Consider the following 14,318-nt stretch of genomic DNA (forward strand, 5'->3'; position numbering starts at 1 on the left):
AAATGCCAAATATGTTTCATCAGCTAAGGACAATAAGTAAATGTTTTCTGCGCCCTGCGCACAGACACAGCAGGTTGCCAATGCAAAGTATGAACTAGGAAAGAGAATTTCAGATCAACACATGAAAACAGCTGAAGGGCTATGACTTCTCAGAAGAGTGAAAAGTCTGCCCACAGCTCCAAAAATAGGTGGGCAGAAGGGGCTTCCTGTCAATAAGGGCTCCTACTCTAGAAGAGAACCAAGCTTGAGAGGATTGTCCATCCATGAGGACAATCCCAACCCCACTGCAGCCTCTGGGCTGGACTCACCACCTTCTTGAAGTCAACTCTGCACTTTGCTACTCCAAATACAGAGTCTAAATCTTAAAAATAATTTATTAGTTTTTGTTTTTAGTAACAGACATTTTCTGTATGCTGTAGAAGTACTGATTTTGTGTGTCTTTAAATGTTTACATAAATTGTCTACAAAATCCAACAATGTTTCTCTGTAATTTTTACCTATCTGTTCCATAATTTAGAAAACCAAGGGTTGTTCATAATTGCTGCAAGTAAAACAAGAAATGCCAGAAACAGGCCTTTAGCAAGACACTGGGAATATGGTTCTCCTGGAAAACAAACAAACAACAACAACAACAAAAAAGTATAAGTGTGTGAGGGCTAAATTTTAGTTTCTATAAAAACCCAAAGATGCAGATTAAAGTGTATGCAAAAGCATTCTTTCATACTAAACTCCCCACATCTAACGATGTTTCAAAGAAATATGGCCTTTCCTGTTTTGTGGCATCCCACATTGTTATTTTACCTGTGTAAAAGCGTGTCAGTGGATAAAGGAGTTGTGGCCAGCACACCTCATTTCGATTGCAGTCAAACTCTGCATAAATCTTCTGATACCTGGAAAAAAGGAACCTTTTGGTCAATGCAATTCACATTACATCTGCTGAACATAATGGGAGGTTATCAATGTTTTTACCAAAACTACCTTGTCACTGGAGGGGGTGGCTGAGCTGGGACTTCAATGAACTGAACAGAAGCTGTGATGGAAAGAAAGCTGAGGGTGTTTTTGCAGCCAAGCCCACACTGGAACTCCCATAAGACTGTTGAGTAACTGTAACAAAGAGCATAACTTTGCTTGAGGGCTGGAAATGGAGGTTTAGATCCTAAACACAAGCAGGAAAGGAAAAAACACAGTGTTTATGAGGAGGTTGATAATCCCTGGATTTTCCACATCGTACAAGGGGGGAACTTGCACAGTCTTGAAATGAGGTAAAATGGAACAGAATCTCATTTTATAGGGATTGACTTGGTGGAGGGAGGGGAAGTGTTTGCAGAGTGAAAATTCCCTGTTTCAGGAAAGAATAAAGCATTTAGCTCAGCTCCCAAGAGCTTGGCAATGGGGTAAGCCAGAACACAGGACAATCTTGTTGCTTCCACCATGTGACTCCTGATGAGATGTCATGTGTATGCTTGCTGCTGGCAGCATCATGTCTTTTATTTAATATTTCAGTGAAGTATAAAGATTATCTGCTTTTAATAATTCTTTTTTTTTTCTTTAATTTTCATTTCAGAGGGTGATAGGCTAACCTGGTTGCGATCGAAGGAATTTGGGTTGCAAAGTGAAAGGCATGTAAAAAACCAGCAATAAAAACTACCTTTTTTGTTTGTAAAATTAATTTGGGATATGTTAGGTAAGCAAGGCTTAAAATGAAGCATTTATTTGTCAGATAGACAGAGACACAACTCACTTTACCTGATCTGCACAGCAAGAATCTGCTGCTGGGGAATCCCTTGCACTGCTCCCACTTTAGCAAAGATTATGCGAATATTCAGGTTTGCAGGAATATCTGGACAAATGCCTTTTAAGCCTCTGGTGCTCACATTAGAAGGAAAAGGATCAAGACCTATGAAGGAGAACAGAGGGATTTAAATGTAAGTATTATGGAAAACACTATATATTCCATAATTAGATTATTCTCATAGCCCAGTGAAATGCTGGTAACTGTCACACAGGAACACGTTAAAAATGTTTCTCTCAATATAAAACACCTAAAGGAGTAATTTATCAATGGATAACTACCAAGTCATATGTGTACAGGCTGGCAGCAAAACAAACAGTATCCACAGACATAGTGAACTATGTGCCTGTGTGTATACATATATGGATGGATGGATGCAGAGATACATATCACTAGCTTTAGGTATTTGAAGTTACAATTTGGATTTATTTTGACACGCTTTATTTATTGTATGGACATATTTAAATTAGAAAGAACAACACAAGCCTCACTTACGTATAATTTCCACCCAGTCATTTAGATCACTGTAACTGGAATTGTCCCTCTTTCCAATGTGAGTAGCTTGTATTAATGCATTCAATTTCTCAGTCACATTTCCTCTGCAAAGTAAGAATGTAACATCACACAGAATGTAAATCTGTACTGTCTTACCACTCTGGGTTGCAATATTACTGTATCCTAAGGTCAGTTTCATCTGAAAGATGTTATCGCACAACAAAAATAAACCTGCACTGTTGAAGGGAAGAAACGGCAAAGTATTGCAGCCAACACAATCCTCATTTGAGTAAAGAGTGAAACTATTATTGATTTCCCATCAAAAACAGAAGTGAGACTATTAACCACAGAAAGCTGAAACATACACATAAATATTTAAAAAGAATGTACCAGTGCTGATGGGAGGCATTTGTGGGCAGTCATGTAACAATCAACAATAGGGATGAAGCAGGGATAAACAATTCAGCTTGTGTAGCTCACCTTAAAAAGCTGCAATCTTCATTAATATCAACTTCTAGAATGCACCCCGAGTATGAGTCTACTCCAAACAGAACTGGTCTGTAAGTTGCTGATGCACATAAACCTCTGCCAGCTGTGAAATGAAAACATCTTACTTGAGCTTTCCTATTATCCACCTCTGGATCTCTAGCTTTCAATTTTGTGCAAAACATCAAAATTAGAATGCAAACTCAGCATGGTAGAGTTCAAAAACAGATACAAGTCCATTCAATTTTCCAAGAAAGCATTAAAGGTTTTCTCACTGACCTTTGAAAGTTTGGGAAAGAAAAGCAAAATCTGGCAGAGATTTTTAACTAAAATATGTTTAAAAAAATCCAAAAACCAAATAAAGCTCCAACATTTTAGCATTAACTAAATTGAAGTTGCAACCTCACAAGGCAATACCTGGCTGCCAAATGTTTAGGCTTCCAAGAGGATCAGAAGCATTCAGATTTGCAGCTCTCACTGGTTTTCCAACTTGATACCCTAAACAGAGAAGGGTAAATTATGAACCCTGTAGAAGAACCTATAAACATTAGCGTTGTTTTAAATGCCATCAGTCTTGAAGCAAATGACATTTCCATTACAGTGGGAATGGCCTCACTTTAAATAATCAATATCTATGCAACAAAAGCCTAAGAACCGCTCACTGCTATTGGCAGTGCAGTAAGGCAGGAAGGTGAAGACTGGCAACATAAAGAAGTACAAAAGAAATATAAAATGTAAACACTGATAAGAATCTGTACAGTACCAACTTTTTTTACTTTTAATGGGCAAAATAAAGTATTTATACCTGGATTCTCAAACAGTTCCTCTCCATTAGTACTGCTTAAACTTAGAAATTCAACTGTGAATCTCTGTGTCAGGATTTCTGGTAAAAGAAAAAAGCATGACTTTTAAATAAGTAAATTAGCAAAATGTATGTTCTATGTGGGGTACAGACTACTGTCTTTCATTAGTGACAGAAGATTCAAATCACACAAATTAATGGAGATCAGCCCCATAATTTTCTTTCTAGAGTCTGAGGGAAATTATTTTTAAGAATAATTGTTAAATAAGAGATTCTATCACAGAATTTTCATACAGAACACAAAGAAATAAATCAAAAATCATAAAAGAAATGTCATGATACCTCCATCACATAAGCTTCCAAGGAAGACAGTGACATTTACTTGCTCAATGTTCTTGTCTTCCCAAATAAATTTATAATGTTCTGCAAAAGTTACATTTTGACACAGAACCTCAGCAGCAAGAAGGTTTTCTGGCAGAAGGAAAAAAGAGAAAAGGTCATAATGAAAAGCATTCTAATTAGAAAGCTCTGCTACTGCAGCTGAGAAAGAATACACTAAAACCTTGGCAAAATTCTGGAAATTACAACATTTATCTTTTTGAGAATTCATTTTACCATTTCAATGTGCAATGGTGCAATCCCCCATGTATGCAAAGTAAGGAACCTGATTTCCTGAGTAACTGTGATGAACTGGAGTAAATTAAATACTTCCTGATTTGAAGGAAGCCAGTTTACTTTTTCAGTCTTAGATAATATATGAAATTCCTTCTAAGAATTGCAGCAGGTAAACATTTTAGACATCAAAATAATCTATTTCATATACAATCCAGGTTAAGTAAGAAACATTCATTAAATGGAAGAGACCTACCACTTTCAGTGATGAATTTGCCCCTGTCAGTGATGGCTCTATAGAACACATTTTGTTGGATGAAGTCTGAGAACGAAAAACAAACAAAGTTTTCCTTTCTGTTTTCACATCCAAGATGCAATCCTTGTTGTTATGAAAACTGAGTAGGAAATTACTTGGAAAATTAATTTTGGTAAAGATCCAGGCTGTTTATGTATTTTGAAAATACAGCTAATTATCTGTGGGTCTTACAGAGGTAATATAGACTAACAAAATTAGGCAGTTATGGAGCATAAAATAAAATATGTTCATGCTGGAAATCACATTATCTCAAACTCCAGAATGACTCTTCATTAGTACAGGGTTTTGTAATGCAGAGAGTAACCACTTCTCACTAACTCTAAAACGCTGATACTGCACCCTCCTGACAGAAAAAGGGCTCTGCAACAGTCTGAAAATGAGTCACCAGGAACAGGTAAATGGGAAGCAAAGGCCCATCCCATTATTTCTTGTCTCCTAAATCTTGGGAAACAGTGGGACACTTGCTAGAAGGTCATGAGAAACAGGAACAGAACATCCCCAAATGCTGAACTAAGGCCACCAGATAACACAGATGTTACATTCAGCAACTGTGCCAACAGCCCTCAGGTTTATTCTGTTCCAGCAGCTCCGAGAAACATGAAACCCATTCCTGCTTGGACTTCTGCAGCTTACCTGCAGTGCCAGTGTTTATCCTCACATCATGGGGCAGGCCTTCCTTGTAAGACTCCAAATTGGTCAGGCATTTGACATCAAAGTTATGGAGATACGCCACAGGAGCATTCCCAACACACTGTCCAGCCATGGATTGCTGCGGGTGGTTCACAGAAATAAGGATTTCCTAGCCCCTTGCTTTTCATTTGAAGATTACTTGTCAGCAAAATCCCCCACATGTGCCCTACAGCTACACACAACACTTTGACAAGAAAGCTGTCTGATGTTATAAAAACACCTCAGCCTCTGGCAAAAGAGAGGTTACTATTTTAAAAGCACAGCTTTAAAAGTAGTTTCAATGTACACCATGACTTCATCCTCATTTGTGAAAATAATTATAACCAACAAGTGTCTCCAAAATGCATTACCCTTTGCAGGAATGGGCAAGGGGATGAGGAAGGATAATGTTTATTTTAATAATGACTTTGTGGTTTTGTTTTGGGGTTTTTTGGTTGGTTGGCTGAGGGATTTTTTTGTGACAAATCCCAACATAAATTTGCTGAAATTGGATAAAAAGCCATAAGGAGTGTGATATAGGGTGTTCAAACAAACCAAGAGGAATCAAAAGCTCATAAGCACCAAGTGATTACCTGGGGAACAGTAAAATACTCATCTTCTTCTGTTATAATTGGATCTCCTTCTCTGTAACCAGTGAAAGGTTTCCCAGGGGAAGTCTGTAGAGGGATCTTAAATGAAGGAACTTTGGGTGTAGAACTGCAAACAAGTTTAAAACATAAACAGTGCTTTACTCTTTACCTCACACAAATAATTACAGGTTTGCTTTCATGTCCCCTGTTCTTATATATTACCACTGACATTTCTCCACTTGCATTTAAGGTTTGCACCCTAAAACCCTGATTTCAAAGTATCTTTCATTATAAAGTCAGGTTATAATTTTGGTTGCATAATGAGTGTGGTGACAATGAGATGAGAAAATAAATTTTCTTAAGACTTACGTAGAGCCATGATAAAAATAGCCAAGAAATGGTGTGTTGTCAAGAGAAGACTGTACACAAAGGAAGGGAAACCACTCAGGGGTATATTCCATTGACTGGGAGGAGCACAGCTGATCAAAAGGTGGGTTTACATCCCCACCAAACACTCCAGTGAAACACGATCCACTGAATAACTGCTGCAAGTCTGGTGTACATTCCTGAACGGGAAAAGAAGCGTCACTTTTTAGCAAGGTAATGGCAACACTTATGGCAATATAAAGCCAAACTTACAGGTAAACCAAGCAACTTTGTAGAGAGAACATATTTATTTTTAGAAATCTGGAATATCCAAACGCCCTCTGGCCCATCTAGTCTGAAGCATTCAGTACCTCTCTCTCCCCACAAACAAGAGAATCTAGAAACTTTGAGAACACTTAATCAAAGTTTAATAATAAATAAGTACCAGATCACAGCAACAACGAACATCACAAGCTCCAGCTGTTAAGTTACAAGGACAAGAGCCCAAGGGCTTAAATGCCTGGTTTGGGATGATACTTGCATTTTCTGTAACACAAGTAGAAGAGAAAAGCAGATTAAGAGGACTGAAATTGAAATAAAAAGACCATGCACACTGCAGTTTATTCTGTGTAGAAACCTTTTCTTAAATTCCATTGATTGCTCAGTATCCCTTGTTGCTGCCCAAATCCCGATTTTTCCATACAGAGAGGAAAAGAACAGCCAAAATGTCATTTCTTCTTCAGCACTTACCTGACACATTTCCTGCAAAGGAAGAGTTGGCAAATATTTCAGCTTGAATCAGGAGCTGTGCCAGCATCACTGAACCACGGCAAGCTAAAACCTGGAGTGTTTCCACCATGCACAGAGGTGAGGGGCAGCACTCAGTGGCATTGGGCAAACACAGCTCCAGAGTTCTGGTGAGGCTTACAGTCACCTTGGAAATGTTCTGGAAAAATACAAAATAAAGTTTGACAGCTCTGATAGCTTGCATTGAATTTCTCTTGTCTGTACCATTCATCAGCTTCTGAGAGAGGAGTTGGAATGAAGTGGAATAGCAGAAGAATCAGTGTTTTACATACCACACCAGCAGTTACATCCAAATTCCAATCTCCAGCTCTTTTGCTTCCGCTGCAATTTGCAAATTGCAATTTTCCTATAATACAATAAAAATTTTAAAGGTATTCCACTGTCATTTAGGAAAGTAAAATGACAAGTACATTTAAACTCCTCTTGTGCCTTCAGGTACACCCTCAGGCCCAGCTGACACAGAACCAACTGAGAACTAAGGAGTTAATCACAGGAATGTCTGAAATTCCTGTTTCTGTAACTATTTTAAGACACTAAATTACATGCATTACTATTTCTCTAGTAATTTTTGTGTCAAAAAATATTAACAATGCAAACATATTTATTTACGTGGGGAAAGGGGTTGAAGTGTTCTTACCTGTCTCTGCATCTCTAGGACTTAAAATTACAGAAAAATTAACTCCTGAGGAATTGCCAAGAAAAAATGAATTGACTCTGGGCCCTGACATATGAATAAACGAAGGCTGGAAGACTGAAAAAAAAAGAGAAAGAAACAAGTTGACTGAAAAAGGTAACATCTGTAAGACATATAGATCTTGTGCTTGGGCTATATTCTTACACTCTTAGACTTTAAATTGTCACAAACAGAAGAAAAATATCATGCAATGCCTAGTACAGGGTTGTATTCCATCCTTGCCAAGTGCTGGAGGAGTGGGTGTAGCCTTCTATGCCACAAGTTTACATGTATGAAGATGCCCAGAAAACAGGCAGTAAAATAACATTATAGCACTTACAGCCCACGCAGATACTACACAGCTCCGGCAACACCATATTTAGCATTTCTTGCTGACTTCAGCTTACACTTTTTAATTTCTCGGAGCCGTGAATTGTGCCAGGGATGTCCCGCTACCTGCGAGCCAGGAACTGCGGGCTCCTGCCTTCAGCATGTGGACGCAGCGTCAAGTTTAGGGCTCGGAGCTGGGAGTTCCACTGGATTTTTCTTTCTAGACTTTGCCAAGTTTGAAAGGTCCGACATAAACTCCACCCTCCCCCTCTGTGCTGAGCAGCGGCAGAAACTTCACGGCGAGCACGTTCGGGTTTGGCAGGGGCGCCCAAGACCGTGCCTTGGGGAGCCCTCAGGGTCTGCGCCGCCTCCCCTCACGCCCACCCGGGCAGATCCCACCGCGGGCCGACCGCCATCCCCACACCCCCGCCCGTTCCTCGACCCCCGGAGGCCGCCATTCACTGCGGCCGCTCACGCCCTGACCCACCGGTGTCCCCGGCCAGCTGCCCGGGCCAGGGAGGCGGCAGCAGCAGCAGCAGCAGTAGCGCCCCGAAGGCAGTGACCCCCATAGCGCTACGGCGGCCACCCGGCCGCCATCTTGCAGCGCCAGCGCGGCGCCATGGCAACGCGGAGGGCGGGAAATCGCCTCACGGAAAGGGCGGGAACGCGGCCGCCTCACGGGGAGCGATGGTGGCGGCGGGGCAGCTCCAGACCCTGGGACGGTCACAAACTAACAAAGCTAACGCTAAAAAGCTCTAAGTGTGCGAGAAAAATAAATTTAAAGTTTAGGGCTCTCACAACCGGAGGAGGGAGGTAGTATTAGGAACACGAAAGAATGCAGAATTCATGGACCACTAGGACATAAAGCTGGACCACCAAGTTAAGGAAGAAACTAATAAAACCAGCTCAGTAATTGTGCTGAAATCAAATCCAAGCAGGTAAAAGGTAATTCTGGTAGACCAGTGACCCAAGAAACACCCAAACCCAAAGGAAGAGAGAAACTGAGCATGTGAACTAATTAGAATGAGAAGCGAGAGAATTATTAGCCAATAGGCATTACAGTACTAATTAATAAGAGACGTATGTAACTTGTAGCAAATAAACACTAATCCGTTTGTTTGCTAGAAGGTACAAATAATTAAGTTTTCATAACTTATGTACATTTTATGGAGCGATTCCCATGAACCTCAACATTGAATAAAGTAATGTTTATTTTCTAAGCTTATAAACTGGTTAGAAAGTTTTATTTCCTGGTTTTTGGTGACAATCCCAGACATCTCTGTCCCTCAGTATCACCCCTGACTCCACTTAGACCTGTCCTCCCTCACCCATTGTCAGTCACATCACACCACGAGATTCAAACATCAAAACTCCAAGAAAACCATGTAGCTCACCCTTAAATATCAAAGCAATATCTGACCACATTTGAAAAAGAGACAGTCTTTATTACAAAAGTTTTATGAAATGTAAATAATAAATACAGCCTTCACACAAAATGGCTTTTGTCAATGAAGAAAAGTTCACCTTGTTACATTGGCAAGCCCAGAAAAAACTGGCACTGCAGCTGTTACAGTGACAAAACCTGATGTGAATATCAAGACCTGACATATTCCTGTACAGACATTGGGAAGGAAAAAATAACTCGTTTTCTATGTGAAAAAAAATTCCTCTGTATTCTTTTTGGGAGAAGGGTTAAACTACCAAATTATATAGCTCTCTTTAGAAGGAGATACTGGTGTTTTTTTTAAATGAAAGCCACATTCAGAAGTACACAGCAGACCTTCCTGCCATAAAATACACCAATCTAATAGTCTTTGTTCTTGTCACGTGTCAGATGGAAACCCACACACTAAAAATAAGAAGCAGCCCTGTTATCATATTACAACTTTTTAACAATTTCTCGTTTTCCAATTTCAAAATAAAACCTTGAAGACCAATCAGCTAATCTGCATTTATTGATGTTATTTTAAACAAAGGGAGGCCTTTTCATGCACAAATTAAGAGATATCAAATCGAGAAAGAAATACCACAAGGACAGTCCCAGGAATATGAACACATGTGAGTGCACATGCTGGGCAATTAGCACCTTTTTTTTTTTTTCCAAGTGGCTCACAAATCATCTTGAAATTGATGGCTCATATTGCTAGTAAGAAGTTGAAGTCCCTGAACAACACAGTGCTACGATTCTGATCCTACACACTAGAAATGGTCATTCTTGAGTTTACACCAACACACAGAAAGAATCAAAGCTTTCTTGACTTTGAAAATAACTCGGAGGTGTGAAGCTTTGCAGTGGCCAGAATATCCTCAAATTCTCAGGGTGTGACTCTTTACCAGGATGTAACTTCTGGTTTCTCTTACAGTTAAGAATTAGTATTTAAAACAGCACAGATTACATGGTAATACATTGATTTGTTATTTAACAGGCTGCATAGAAAACATACATTCTAAATATTTATCCCCTAAGAAACAAGTAATAGCACTGCATACACTTCTCTTTCATATCCAATAAAAAGTGCCATCAGTTGCTCAAGTAGGTTCCATTTCATGGAATTACTGGAGGAGGTAATGATGTATTTACATAATGTTGCTACGCAGCTACCTTTAATTTCTTCTTCTTTGCTTTCATGACAGGTGGCAATGATATTTTGAAAGCAGTCCTGGAAAAAAAATATGGAAAAGCAACTGTCAGATACACTGAACATATTCCCACACCCAGCATTGAAATACAAAGAATAAACACTTACTCGCAGGTACTGCAGATAGGACTGAAGTTGCAGAATACTGAAAAATCAAAGAAATGGCTTTCACTAAAACAGGTCATTCCAATGCAAGAAATCAGACTGTTAAATATTTATAAACTTACTTGACAAGCACACAGAGCACACGTAGCCAATTTCAATGAGGTTCCGATGACAGAAGCAGGCAGCTCTGTAGTCAACATGAACAGGAGGTGGAAGGACAAGCTGTGATCTCTGCTCTTGATCAGGGAGAAAAACCCACTGCATGGATGGAGAAAGGTACTTTGTAAATTTGGTTTGTATTCCTGACTTATCTCATCAGTGAAGTGAGCAATACTTCACATCTGACACACAAGAAACACTGTTTCTTTAAAAAACAAGTGTTTTTAAATGACTTACCAACAAATACTGCAGAAGGGACGGCATGTGGGGCACTTTCAAATAAATGCCACCCGTAATATCACAGGCCTGCAAAGCAAAGACAATGATCAGGTTGTTTTTTGGTGACATTAACAGGGCATTTAAAATAACCCTGTACTGCACAAAGCCTGCAAAGTCAGAACTGTCAGATCCACTGAACATATTTCCACACCCACTCTTGATTAAAGGAAAGAGCTGAAGACCGTGTTGAACTGTCTAACATCAAGTATTTATGAGTTGATATAAATGGCAAATAAGAACAGCAAATCTGTACCTGTTGTAAAAGACCTGAATCAGAGTCCAAGACACAGGCATCAATCAAAATACTCTGTAAGAGATGAAAAACAAATTCAGCCAGGACTCACACAGCCCTGCCAGTGGTACTGCCATGATTTCTTTCCACGATAAATGCACTATAAATTATGTAATCATATGAGAAATTAACATTTCTGTTATTTTTACACAGAAATGAAAGATTATAAATTATAAAATTATAAAATATATAAATGGAAAAAAAGCCAGCTTCACCTGTTTCTGTGCTGCGAAGATCACATTCATGAAATTCATGTATTGCAATGCACTGTCTTCTGCAGCTTTTATGACCTAAATAAAAACTCAAACTTGTTAGCCTACATATATCGCTGGATTTCAAGACTACAAGAAAACTGTGACAGCAAAAGTTCTTACCAGAATCCTTGATTTAATTTCTTGATTGGCTAAGTATTAAAAAGAAAGAGAAATGAATCAGCACATTGTTTGTATTACCTCTTCAATTCTGTAGCATCTGACACCTCAGAATATACTGGATGTTAGATCTAACAGGTCAGATAAAATATCTGTATGAAACTATTTCCAGTCCCAGTGACAATTATCTATGGACTAATTCCTCTCAACCTCCAGTTACTCCAAGGAAATTCCAGTTACAGCTGTATTTGTATGCAACAGAAAATCTCCCTAAGGACATGGACTATTGATCAAGTCCTTTAACTTTTTTAAATTAGGCAACTTCAAATGGTCAAAATAAACCTCTACCTATTAGTGCCAATTCTGGGAATGGGGGTGTGTCCAAATATGCATATTTCTTTGTGTGTGCATGTACATTTATACCTGTTATTCAGGTTAAAATATTTACCCAATGTTGAAAAGAGGAAAAGAGATGTTACCTTTTAGATCTTTGCTCATCTTGTTGATGTCTACATTAGCTGACATTAAGGAATCTACATTCCATTCTTGGAAATAACTCCGTGATCCACAGCACACATTCACCACCTCAGCCAATATACATTTTGATAAGCACAAGCCACAGTTATCAGGCAAATGTTTCAGCTTTAAGTATTATAACAAAACAGGAATAGTAAAAGTTAGTGTTATAAGAAACAGTCTTAAGAACACATAAAGGCTTTGACAATTCTGTGATCAAAAGGATACAACAAAGTGCTTTAGCAAGTGATCCTGCTAACAGGGTTTCTGTTTGCTGGCCCTTCATGTCAGCTTCAACAAAAGAAAAAGTGCAAAAGTTACTTTTATATATAAAAACAGCTACTGAAGCTAACAATACAAAATACTACACATTTTTATCTTTGGCAAATAATACTAATGCAGAGGCCTGAAATGTCAAACATAATAAACTCATCTACTTCAAGCATATTAAAATTCATATGATGAAAACAGAGGGCATTTCTGCAGGTCCTTGACAATCCAAGTGTTTTGAAATTCTGCCTATCAAGCCTAGAATTTTCTTCTCCTCACTCTTTGTCATGAGGTCTTTAATCTCTTCTGCAATTGCATCATTTATTGCTGTTAATAATTCGTATTTTCCATCCTTGCTGCCAGAGCAATTAGATTCCATGGAAGGGCCTCCCTCTCCAAAGGGATCTGCAGCAGCCCAACGCTTCCCAGGGTACAAGAAACGGCTGAAACAGAGGAAAAACAAAGTATTCATGTAAGAAAAGCTATAAATGAATCAGCTGCAGATAACAATACTCTGAAGTTTAATTTAAAATCCTTTTAATACTTCAGGCATTAAAGAGTCTGTAAGGTAAGTGACCTTCAACTTAAACTGGAGTAAAACCCACATTCGCTCCCTCCTTTTGAGACATCTCTTAAAAGAGCTGGCAAAGTCCTTTGGCTGCACTTGGGGTTAGATCCTGAGACTCACAAATATCTGGGAAGAAAAATATCCCCTAAGCTGGGAACTTCTGCCACGTGCATTGTTCCACTCCACACATATCTACCATTCTCTCTGCGTATTTTTAAGTCTATTTAAACCACCCTTCTGTCTTCTTTTTGTTGCTTTGTAAGTCATTAAGACTCTTTCCTGTATAGTATCAGCTAATTTCTTTTTCTTTCTATAAAGACAATGATATATTACGTATTTTTAACTTGGTTTCCTGTGATCAAACAATAATTTGAATCCTTCACACTGTTCAGAAGCAGCTCTACCTTTCCTGAGTGTGACTTGCTATTACAGCGAGTTTGTTGGTGCGATTCATGAGTAGGTGAGAGTTTCCCAGCACCATCACTGCATCGATGCATTTCGACAGAGTGAACTGCCGGAAAAAAAGAATAAAGCAGATGTAGCACAGTAACATTTACAGAGAAGCAATTCAGAAGAAATCTCTGAAATTACTGTAGTTAAAAAAACTTGAGGATGGAGAAAGAGCTCTTGCTTTTAAAAAAGCTCTAATGACTACAGAACGCTGCATAGCTATTTCAAAAGGTACCACGGTACCCATTAGACCTGCTTTGACAACATTAGCGCAGTACGAAGTCAAAGAAAATGATACAATTTCCCCCAGAAATGGCCATCGGCAGTCCCAGCGCCCCACGACCATACCTCAGCCTCTCCCAGGGCCCTCTTCCCCCACCAGATCGGGTTGGTGTCGAGGACGACGATCAGCAGGCTCAGCTCATCATCTGCAAAGGGCCCGCACAGCAGCGTCACTCCAGCCCCGAGCAGAGGGGCAAAGCCCGGGGCATCGCTCACGGGCTCCGCTTCCCCATGAGGAGCCCGAGCCCCACCGCGGCACCCCAGAGCCCTCCGGAGCACCCCCAGACCCCTCCGGAGTGCCCCCAGACCCATCCGAAGCGCCCCAGACCCCTCCGGAGCACCCCAGACCCCGCCGGTCCCGCTCACCCGCGCTCATCGCGCCGGCCGGGCAGCGGCAGCTGCGGCGCCCGGGGATGACGCCTCGGCCCGGCGCTGCTCATCCGGGCACG

The 14,318-nt window shown here is 39.9% G+C and overlaps 2 protein-coding genes across 2 annotated transcripts; both read right to left on the reverse strand.

Annotated features, from left to right (window-relative positions):
• Nucleotides 1-356: 356 nt before the first annotated feature.
• TCTN2 (tectonic family member 2) lies at nucleotides 357-8,557 on the reverse strand. Its single transcript, XM_005524230.3, has 18 exons — nucleotides 8,426-8,557; nucleotides 7,573-7,686; nucleotides 7,208-7,281; nucleotides 6,879-7,074; nucleotides 6,574-6,674; nucleotides 6,132-6,328; nucleotides 5,766-5,889; nucleotides 5,137-5,272; nucleotides 4,444-4,509; nucleotides 3,918-4,046; nucleotides 3,579-3,656; nucleotides 3,191-3,271; nucleotides 2,768-2,879; nucleotides 2,288-2,391; nucleotides 1,747-1,897; nucleotides 979-1,104; nucleotides 802-890; nucleotides 357-604 (listed from the first exon to the last, which is right to left on the reverse strand). Exons 1-18 carry the CDS (start codon nucleotides 8,505-8,507, stop codon nucleotides 498-500), a joined length of 2,067 nt encoding a protein of 688 aa, XP_005524287.2. The 5' UTR covers nucleotides 8,508-8,557; the 3' UTR covers nucleotides 357-497.
• An 805-nt stretch (nucleotides 8,558-9,362) lies between these two features.
• GTF2H3 (general transcription factor IIH subunit 3) lies at nucleotides 9,363-14,314 on the reverse strand. Its single transcript, XM_005524231.3, has 13 exons — nucleotides 14,236-14,314; nucleotides 13,936-14,015; nucleotides 13,542-13,648; nucleotides 12,849-13,012; nucleotides 12,528-12,590; nucleotides 12,263-12,292; nucleotides 11,787-11,815; nucleotides 11,628-11,702; nucleotides 11,374-11,427; nucleotides 11,079-11,147; nucleotides 10,805-10,940; nucleotides 10,686-10,722; nucleotides 9,363-10,598 (listed from the first exon to the last, which is right to left on the reverse strand). The coding sequence occupies exons 1-13, from the start codon at nucleotides 14,243-14,245 to the stop codon at nucleotides 10,529-10,531; spliced, it is 924 nt and encodes a 307-aa protein (XP_005524288.2). The 5' UTR covers nucleotides 14,246-14,314; the 3' UTR covers nucleotides 9,363-10,528.
• Nucleotides 14,315-14,318: the final 4 nt, after the last annotated feature.

The sequence above is a fragment of the Pseudopodoces humilis genome, chromosome 20 (assembly GCF_049639895.1).
Source record: "Pseudopodoces humilis isolate 2021_Gansu_Grassland_sample_001 chromosome 20, ASM4963989v1, whole genome shotgun sequence".
In the NCBI taxonomy this organism is placed as follows: Eukaryota; Metazoa; Chordata; class Aves; order Passeriformes; family Paridae; genus Pseudopodoces; species Pseudopodoces humilis.